The sequence below is a fragment of the Nicotiana attenuata genome, unplaced genomic scaffold, assembly GCF_001879085.1.
Source record: "Nicotiana attenuata strain UT unplaced genomic scaffold, NIATTr2, whole genome shotgun sequence".
Lineage (NCBI taxonomy): Eukaryota > Viridiplantae > Streptophyta > Magnoliopsida > Solanales > Solanaceae > Nicotiana > Nicotiana attenuata.
The window spans coordinates 101734-112793 of record NW_017672665.1 but is presented as its reverse complement, the minus strand read 5'-3'; the positions used below and the strand labels follow the sequence as shown (position 1 = coordinate 112793).

General features: G+C 35.3%; 1 protein-coding gene and 1 pseudogene across 1 annotated transcript; one reads left to right on the top strand and one right to left on the bottom strand.

Moving 5' to 3' along the window:
• The first annotated feature begins 229 nt into the window (after positions 1 to 229).
• On the top strand, positions 230 to 1442 carry LOC109214025 (mitochondrial dicarboxylate/tricarboxylate transporter DTC-like). Its single transcript, XM_019377894.1, has 3 exons — positions 230 to 611; positions 909 to 1117; positions 1226 to 1442. The coding sequence occupies exons 1-3, from the start codon at positions 230 to 232 to the stop codon at positions 1280 to 1282; spliced, it is 648 nt and encodes a 215-aa protein (XP_019233439.1). The 3' UTR covers positions 1283 to 1442.
• Positions 1443 to 2192: 750 nt separating this feature from the next.
• Positions 2193 to 9174, bottom strand: LOC109214028 (annotated as a pseudogene).
• Between the last annotated feature and the right edge of the window lie 1886 nt (positions 9175 to 11060).

Here is an 11060-nt window from a genome sequence, read left to right as displayed (position 1 = left end):
TTGATGTTTACTCAGTTCTGAGCAACTACAGAGATCACATTTTTTTGACTCATCCCCTGAAAGGTAAGTTGTTTCATTATCATTAACCAGGAGGAGGGTGAGACGACATAGGTGATTTGGGACATGCTTTTGATATTTAACCTGGTTGAGCTTATAAATTCATTTGCATAATTTTTTTTTTTTTTTGTTGACAAGCTAATTTGATGATGCTTAGAAAGTACTTAGATGAATGATTTTGCCCCTTTCTTCTAGGATTTTGACAAGAAAAGTGGAAGCCTTGAATAAAGGGAGCCCTTTGACCATCTATCAGGAGGCTGCTTGTGGGCTTATCTCTGGAACATTTCGTGCTTATATTTGTTATCCTCTGATAGAAGGACATGTTGCTGCTGCCATTGCTCAAGCAGTAAACCTTAAATATAATCGCTTCGGACATATTTTCAGTACAATCACACAGGTGGTAAGAAATGAAGGGCTTTTAGCATTATGGAAAGGAGCCTCGCGTGTTAATCTAGTATCACTAGCATCATGCACGGGAATGCTAGTATCATATGATCGGACTCGGATTTATTTGAAAGAAAGATATGGTCTAAGGGAAAATGCTGCACGTTTAGGTAATTACTTTTTAGCATCCGTCTGGTTTCTGTTATTTCCGAGGGCCTTTCGGAAACAACGTCTTTACCTTCATAAGGTAGGGGTAAGGTCTGCGTACACACTACCCTCCCTGGGATTTCACTGGATTTGTTGTTGTTGTTGTCTGGTTTCTGTTATTATTGTCCTCATTATTATTGATCCGTCGCTTATGTGGTTACATATTATTTGTCACAGCAAAAATGTGCTTTCAAATGTTTTTCCTTGATCATTTTTTTTAAGTGAAAAAAACTTAAAATGTATCCTCTGTTGTGCTTCAGGTGCAGGAATATTCTCAGGGATGTGTTCTGGCGCCTGCACTATATCAGTTGGTTATGCAGCTGGAATTATTGGCTTTATTCGAGCCAAAAGAATTAAATCCCCACATAGTTTTCTATTCTATGCCTTAAAAGTTCTTAAGCCAGGTGGAGGCTCTAATTTCTACTCACGTCTCGGAAACCAATCTGTTCGTAATGCTCCTGGTGCTATGGTAAATACTCTTTCATTGCTTTAAGAAATGAAATTCTTTTTTTCTTTTGTTGCTTACAGAACTCCTGTTTGCGCATTATTTTTCTTTTAATGCAATGATAATTTGCAGACCGTGTGGGTGTTTCTGGAAGCCATCCGTGACGCAGAGGAGTCCATTGGGTTGTAGCACACCAACTGGAAACTCAGTTTCACAGGAAAATAGTGAAATGTAGAGGTCAAAAACTAGCCTAGGAAGTTGCTGTAATCAAAGGAAACGCAGGCAATGTAATGCCATCTACTGGTTTATATTTATTTGAGACTAACTAATTTAGAAGCTCAGTTACTTATCTCTTGCTAATTTAAGCCTTGTGTCGCAGTAATAGTTACCCCGTTGTTTCCTTCTAGTGCAAAAGTGGAACATAGAGCAAGGGCAATAGCTGCTTCTGAGCTCACACAGGAGAAACAAATTAATTACATTGATAATTCAAGTTTACAGACATCAAAGAAATGAAGTAATATTGTGATAACTAAGGGACAATGCACATAGCTTCTAATACAATCTTTCATGAAATCACTAAGAACATAGAAATAAACTGCTACTTTGTCGGGAAAATAGCTCTTTTCAAGGTATTATAACATAGTCTAAGTAAACTAGCAGCCATCTCTACCAAGCTCTTAGAGGACCTCGAAGTCCATGCATTTGTGACAAGCTTGGTACATACGATTTATATACACCAACTTGAGTATATACACGAACTTGAGAAGGACAGTTGGAACATTAGAAAATTATGTTGGAATTCGGGAAATTAATATAAAAGGGCAACCCGATGCATTAAGATCCCACTATGCGCGGGGTTCAGGGAAGGACCGGACCACAAGGGTCTATTGTACGCAGCCTTGCATTTTTGCAAGAAGTTGTTTCCATGGCTCGAACCCGTGACCTCCTGATTACATGGCAACAAATTTACCAGTTACGCCAAGGTCCCCTTCTCGGGAAATTAATGATATGAAGAAATTAAGGAGTCAAGTTCACCCCAATACATACACCGTGAACAAGAAGTCCAAGAGTCCACAACTTACTCAAAAGACGCACCACATAGAAGTAACGGAAAGATCTATCACACTAAATGCAAGCATACAATTATTTATCGTAGTTATAACATTCGCATACATTTCTTTATCTCATTATTTGTAACAATCATCAATATAAAGAATTCACACATCTTTCTCTTGTATAGTTTCCAACTACTCTTTTACTCTCTTGTTCAAGTGCTTGTTATTATATCAAGCTTAGTCTATTCTCAAAGTGTCCACAAAGCCAATAACTACGATTATGACGTGAATGATATAGTAGTCTCAAACAGACACATCAACATAGGATGAGACCATCTTGATGACGTAAACAGGATCTCCCACTTTGATGGTCTTTCTCTTCTCTTGATCAAGGGAATCTATGCACACAAAATTCTGACCAAAGTAAATCTGCATTCAATGAAATTTAAGCAATTAAATTGTCGTCAAGAGAATGATGAACACAAGAACTAATTTAATTTGCTTACTCGTCCTTGTGGTTTCTTATTTGTTTTTAAGATTTTATCTGAACGAAACTTCATGAGTGTTTCACTTGGCTCGGAACCTGCTTCTGCAGTTTCTTGATTGATTGTGGGAACCTGAAGGCCGTATGTGAAAAGTTAACGAAGAAGATGAGTGTTTATATACATGATTTAGGATATTTTTTCCAAAGGCACGTTTAGTATCATTGGAGCTTCATAAGAACCAAGAGTTTCATAAACATAAAAAAAATTACAATAGGGGCGAACAAAGTGGAATTTCCTGCTTCCGACACAAAGCCTAGAGTTCATCACTGAGAATTTCAACGTAGACAACAAAGCATTACTTTTGACACAGTTATAAGTTTGCAGCCGCTTTTTCCTCCACTGTGTTTCTTTGTTGTAATTGGAATATCATCCGAAAAATGTTCTGCATGTTTTTGCTTATTCGCATGCATATGTTAAGTGTGTTGTCTGTGTGTGTGTGAGTATGCAAACACTCAGACATAAACATGCTAGATGACATTCCTTCAATCTTTTACAATAGAAAATCCCCCCAAAGTAACGCCGATGGCGGACCTAGGTTTTGAGGTATGGGTGTTCGAGAACCCATTACTTTTGGATCCAAATATCATTTATATAGAAAAACTAGTAATTCATACAAATATATTAACTGAGCACCAGTCTCAGTACCAATTTCCAGATTAAAAATGCCGAGCACCGATGATTTTGAAATTCTAGATCCGCTACTGGTAATGGTAATTATCAAGACTTAGAGAAAGCATACCATTTACCTTGCAGCGATAACATAACTCCGTGCTACGGAATGTACTTTCGCCTATCTTGATATCCTTCCATAAATCTTCACAATATGGCTCAGATCCATCAACGAGGATGCTGTATGCATGTTTCCAACAGCTAAGAGGTTACGAATTAATGCGAAAACAGAATACCATTTATGTTGACAACAAAAGAAATGAGTGATGGTTTAGGGGATTTTCGTAAAGATTCGTTCATGGAGCATTTATTCCAAAGAAGCCACTATCATTAGCTTAACAAGTAGACCATGTAGAGGACCACGTTGAGGCAACAATTAAGTTCTTAATGATGCTGGCTCAACAACTCTAAAGAAATAGGGTCATATTTCAGGGCTTCAATGTCATAAATAAAGATGAAAGAATTAAGCTACTGGATTGACCTCTTTATTACTTCCAAACAGAAGCTCCTTCGATAATAATCACTGAATTGGAAGAAAGAATTAAGAATTTAATTACTTCCATTAAAAGGTTGAGTAAGAGCGAGAAGATACTTTGGTCTAAAGCGGTTAATTGACACAGGCTCCTTCAGTTGTTCATTTAATGTATCCAGTGATTTCTGCCAAAGATAAAGGAAACAGGATTAGAAAATAAACCCAAATTGATAGATAAGATTTCATCTTTAAAAAAAATAATAAGTTAATGGTAACTTGTCTAACCTGGGATATAAGGAGGAAGGGATACGCATCATTAAATTTAATTTTGTACCCAGGAGCATAATTAGGGTCGGTAGGTCTAGATTCTGATACTGCATGAGCAACAAAAAAAAAAGAGTGAAATGACTATGGCTGAGCACGCTTTCAGATGCACACATCTTTAAATACATACCCTCCGTTTCAAAAATATATGTGGCGTAGTTTGACTAGATGTAGGTTTAAGAAAGAAAAAAAAGACTTTTGGAATTTCTGGTATTAAACATGCTGTGAGATTTCCCTCTCTATAGCCGGGAGGAAGGAATTAGAGGTAGTTGCAGCCGCGTTGAGTAGAAGCATCAGAAGAGAAAGATAAAAGATACAACTTGAAAAGCAAGTACTGATGTCCAGTGTTTAAACAAATGGACATTGTTAAATTTATTACACTGATCTTTTGTTTTTTCTATCTTTCACTAATAAGTCAAACTATCCAACTTGATGCAGCAAAAGTACACGATGCTAGATTTTTGTGAAGCAGATTAACTCGTTAAAACTAGCTATTCTTCATCAACAAATTTAGCAATGAAACGCAGTAGCATGACCAAGTTGGCAGAAAAGGTTCTTTATATTTTGTTAATTACTCATTCAGTTATTCACATTAACTTTCTGGTTACAGCGCCACAGGCATCTTGAAAACGAAACATAAGATACAGAGACAGACCATACAGGTCATTTATTTGCAAGAGAAATAGTCCTTTAGAAGAGATCAACCTACACTAATATAGACAGACATAGAAGTATACCTTCATTGAAACGTACGAGACGATTAGGTTTCCCTAGATATTTGGAGAACCATTTTGATGCTTCATCACCTTCATCCAAAGCTGAGCCAGACCACTCCCACACTGAGACACCATTTGCTACTTCAGATGGCTCAACTAGTGGGACTTTAAGCACATCCATACCAGGGGCCTTTATCACTGTCAAGAAAAGCTGAGCTACTGATACTAGTGGAGTTTCACATTATTGCGATTATAATTGCCTTACTTCTGGAGTTTACAAAATGCCTCAAACGAAATGATGAAGATTAAGAGAAAACAAGGATCACAAATTTTATTCTCTCGCTAACCTAAAAATGAGCTTGGATTGGGTTCCCAGCCCTCTAATAATGCCTCCTTTGGAAGTTCAACCTCAACTAGTGCAAGCGATGGCTCTACTCTTTGAGTACATGCTCTGCCTTTGGAGTTTACAACTATCCACTGTCGATCTCATCGAAACCCTGAGTACAACCAAAGCAAAAGAAGTGATTTTGGGTTCAAGGGTCATTGACTTTGAAAGTCAATTAACTAGAAGATTAATATTAACTTCTTGTGTTCTATATGAAGCATAGGGTTATAATACCTCACTAACAATTTCTTCTAAAATCCAATTTTTGCGCAATGTGGTAATTGACTATTATACGGACATGCTATCAAACATAGGCGGTAACTCATTACATGCCAATTCATAGAATTTTATGATCTTGCGTCATACGCCTCCATACCAATGGAAAATCTTATAATACAAAACAATGCAGTCATTACATGAGAATATCTTTTACTTTTCATCTATTGATAAGTACAGGTTCAGACAAAAGGTTAACTAAATAGTCGATCAATTCGAAGATTATTAGGCATTGGTGATTCACACCAAAATATGAGACAGTTTAGGCAAATTGATAATTCAAACCTTGATACGAACTTAAGAGGAAATGAACAATTTACAGAAAATTGAGGAAGCCTCAGTTAAAGACCTCCAAGGAGTTTACAGTCGCGGCTTTTTGTCCAAAATACTTGTCAAAGGGGCTTGAGTTCTTAATAAACTTTTTTTTTGGTGAACGTTTTAACATTTGTAGATGACAGGAGGTATCATAGTATGGCTTTGTCTTCAACAGTTTACATACCCCATATCTGGTTGGATAACAACTGAACTACAATGAGAAGATCTACCATGGAGCCAGATATATTATTCATTCTATTAGGTTGTAAAGCGCAGTTCCTCATTGGCTTCAAATTAACCTAGGCAGGGATTGATATCCTGAGTATCAAGCAACAATAGGACAGCTAAAATTTCGGCAATTTCACATGGTATCAGAAAAGGCTACATACATAGAAAATATGCTATTTTCAGCGTGCTGCAAAGGCTTTTTGCATTAGTTCTACTGACAATAACCAAACATAGAAACTTCTGCCAACTGAATCTCCAAAGAGAGAAACGGCTTTGCAGCCAAAAAAGAAAGAAATCCAAGAGAGAGAGATAGAGAGAGAGAGAAATGCCTCATTTAACCTTTTTATATTTATTAAACTAAGGTTCCTCTTCTTCATATTTAGAATCAAGTAAGTTCCGGTTAAATATAAAGAAGGTACAAAAGTATTTCTCTATTAGCTATGTATGTAGGGAACTAACAAAAATAGCAAAAGAAAGATCTCCTACATGTTGGATTTTGCATCTGTTACTGCTACTGTTTTCTAGAATAATTAATTATTTAGTTTTAGGAGGAGTCTGCTAGAAGATTCAGAATTTTAATTATAGTAAGAGTTTAGTAATTTAGTTGTAGGAGGATTCTACTACTTAATTTATTTGGCTATTTAAAGCCCTATGATTAATAAAATTTTAGAGACAGTTTTTCAATCCTATTTTTCAACCTTCTTGCTGCTTGCATATTTTCTAAAATCCATAACAGTGGTATCAAAGCCTCCATTGATCTTGACGGATATCTGAATTAGCTGAAAAACAACCAATTTCAACCACTTTTAAACCATACCAATTTTTAACCAAATTTTTAACAATGGCAAGCAGCGGTCTCTCTTTGAATACCAACAAACTTTCACTGGTGAAAACTATCAGATTTGGTCAGTGAAGATGAAATCTTACCTTGAAGCTTATGATCTATGGGAAGTTGTAATGGAAGACAGACTTATATAACCACTTCCTGCAAATCCTACCCTTGCCCAAATCAAAGCTCATTCAGATGAGAAAACCAAAAAATACAAAGCCAAAACTATAATTCAAAATTCAGTTGCAGATTCAATCTTCTCTAAAATCATTGCATGTAAGATAGCAAAAGAAGTTTGGGAAACACTCAAACAGGAGTATCAAGGAAGTGAACGAGGCAGACAAAATCAGATTTTAAATTTGAAAAGAGATTTTGAATCTTTTAGAATGCAAGATGATGAGACCATCGCTAAGTATTCTGACCGAATTTCTTTAATTGTCAATAAAATCAGGTTGCTTGGCGAGGATTTCAAAGATGACAGGATAGTTGAAAAAAATTTTGTGACAATTCCCGAGAGATTTGAATCCAAAATTTCCTCACTGGAAGAGTCTAAAGATCTCTCTACCATCTCTGTTGCAGAATTAATAAGTGCTCTTCAAGCACAAGAGCAAAGAAGGGCCTTCAGACAAGACAAAGTTACTGAGGGTATTTTTTATGCGAAACACCAAAAGGAAAAAGTCGATTATCCTTATTGCAAATATTGCAAAAAGAAAACACACTTAGAAAATTTTTGTTGGTGGAGACTAGATGCATTATGTGGAAATTGCAAACAAAAAGGTCATGTTACAAAAGTGTGCAAGTTCAAAGATGCTCATGCACAAGCACTAATAGCATAAGAAGGAATTGAGGATGACCTTCTTTAGACTGCAGCAACAGAAGCAAGGAGGAGTGTTGGATTTTGCATCTGTTACTGCTACTGTTTTCTAGAATAATTAATTGTTTAGTCTTAGGAGGAGTCTGCTAGAAGATTCAGAATTTTAATTATAGTAAGAGTTTAGTAATTTAGTTGTAGGAGGAGTCTACTACTTTATTTATTTGGCTATTTAAATACCTATGATTAATAAAATTTTAGAGACAGTTTTTCAATCCTAAAATCCATAACACTACACCCTTCAAAACATAGATTGATCCCTCCCTCTAGATTCTCCTTCTCTACCAATTGCAAAAAGATTGCTTCAAGGTCTTAGGCATCACTGATTTGACTTCACAAACGTCCAAACTTATACTCCACAATTCTGTTGCTAAAGGGCAATGCAAAAACAAATGGTCTACATCTTCCAACTTCTTTCATACATAAAGCACCCGCTACAGATGTGAATCCCATTCTCATTAAATTATTAGTGTAAGGTAGGCTTAATATACCACAATCCTCACTAGACATGCAACTCTAGGAAGTAAATCATTTGCTATTTCCAATCCTTACTGTTGCGAGTTGAAAGTCTGTTGCAACTTGGCACTGTTGTGTAACCTGATTTAACTGTATCACAACTTCAGCTTTTCTAAAGGAATCTGCCACTTCCGTTGACAATTAACTTGTCGAGTTACACTCATTTAGCCCAGTTACTCCGTTATTGCACTTTCATAATTATATCAATCACCTAACCTGTCATACTTTGATCCGAACACCTAACCTGTCATACTTTGATTAGAGGAGGGGTTATACAAATTTGGGCTAATATTGACAGAACCAGAGATATTTAAAGTTTACTAAGTCGTCATCTTTTCCCGATCGAGGGTTCAAGTTGGATGAGTGTTTATGCTCTATATCAGCAAATTTAGTGTTGTAACTGTAAAATGGTGAAATGAGAGGGCATATTGTAACAGAAAGCAGTCATTTATTGCACATCGGTTAAGAATCAGTTCTCAAATTCAGTTGACCAATCACTCTTACCAACTTCATATGATCATATCCCCAATTATATAAGAATCTCAGAATTCCAACTTGCACAAAAAAAAGAAGTTACTAAAACATGTAATTGTACAACTATAAGGATGCAAAATTAAACAAGAAAGGTTATGTTGTGACTTGAAAGAAATTAAGTTCAAATATCAAATGGAGAATCCTAAACGAGAGTGAAGTAATTTCATACCAGTAGAAGAAAGGGCAGCTTCAGAAACAGAAATACCACGGCATGATTTCACTGGGTATATGAATATTGATTTAACTTGTGCAATTCCTACTTCTGCCATATCAACAAAGAAAACAACTACTCTCTCTTTCTTCGCCCTTCACTTAATAAATGAATTTTTCTACCATAGAAACTGAGCACGTGTTCATGAAAAGTTTGGTCGACTTATCCTATCACTATTGTGGGGTAAGACCATTTTCAGCTGATTCGGCTCCTTGTCAGCTCCTTTGGCTTCATTCCTTTTGTCTCACCTAAAGATTTTTTTTATCTTTTTTCGGTCTTCTAAATCAAGTGAGTTTGGGCAATATTTGAGTTGAAGCTGGAAAAAGAATTTTCATATTAAAATCACAATACTTAACATAACTTAAAAAAACTAATTTGTAAGATGAAGATTTATAAGTAACACTTGCAAACCATTATTTTAGAAGTGCTCGTTTGGATTGGCTTAAAAAAAGTAGCAGCTTTTAAGTGTTGGAGCTTATTTTATAAATAAGCAGTTATATGTTTGGATAAAAGTGGTGAAACTTAAAAAAAGTTGTTGAAGTGTTTGGCAAACAAGTGTTGGTAAGCACTTTTTTCTATTAAAAAGACAAAAATATCCTTAAAGCTGTTAATATTATAAAGGAGCTGATTACTACAATATATTTAATTATGAATTAATGCAAATAAAAAATAATTTATATTTTAATTTAATTTTAATTTAATTGATTACTTTAGATAATTTTTATAAATATAATTCTTGAATGCTCATTTTTCACCACTTTCAATCAAGTAAACTTCCATAAAAATCTCAACCTATTTAAAATGTCAAATTATTTTGTTGAATTCCTCTTTCCCTTTTTGTTCATTTACTCTTGAAAAATTAAAGATGCAGTTACATCCATTGAAAGTAGAAGGAAGCTCATTTCTTTTTATGCCAGGTATGGTAACCATTGGCTTATATTTGTCGGTTATTTTTCTTGCGGAACATATTCATAGTAAAATAAATTTCACTCCCTACTAAAATATTAGGAATTTGTTCCAACGTGCCAATACACTTCTCGATGGATGTCTCATCAACTACAGGAGATGTAGCATTGTTTTTGCTAGACATAAACTCTATGAGAGAGTGTATATCCTCTTTTATTAATGTTGCAGCTGATCTTTTCTTACTCTTTCTTACTTGACTGCTAGTGCTAACACCATCCGTTGATTTTTGTCTTTTTAGTGATGGCTCTGAAAACATAACAGAATTTATATTCTGTAGATCATCACTTTCATTGCTCATTTCATCATTATGAAGAGTAAAGTGTTCTTTGTCACAACCATCAATATCATTTATTCCCTCTTCGTCAAGATTTAGTCCAAGCTGTACGATTGTTCTTGATTTGCTGCACGTGCCCTTTCTCCTGTGGCAACAATATCAGCAAATAGTGTGTCGTAGCGAAACCATATGAGAGAAAGATCTTTGTTCCTAAATTTTTTATACAGAGCATTCTCCTGTAAATAAATTCAAAGCCACTTTAACCTAAAAATGAAATTTAGCAATGAAAAAGGAAAAGAACGACACATGTAGCAATATGAGAGATGTACCTTAATTTTTCGCTCCCACCAATCATCATCTGCTATAACTGTATTTTTTTTGGCATCCCATCCTAAACCTGTCTCTCCTCTCATCAACTGCTTAAAAAGTATCCATTCGGCTTTCATGTAATCCCAATGGTTTTTCAATTATTTTTTATTATACACTCTTTCCGTCTTCTTTTCGAACTCATTAATTATATTTTTTCACCCATCTTTAGATAAGTAAGAGTTCGGTCTATTTCCCTTTCTAATCTCTTGCTCACACAACTCAATAAATGTAATATGAACCTCATCGTCCCACTTAGCTTTACTTTCCGTCATGATTGAATGTAAATAATCTGGAGAAAGGAGAAACAAATATCTAATTAAAGTAGAAGAAACTTCCTCATTAGTTGGAGTGACTAATGAAATATCAAATATATCCAGTAGGCTCTATTTACTGTGATAACTTGGCAAGTTTG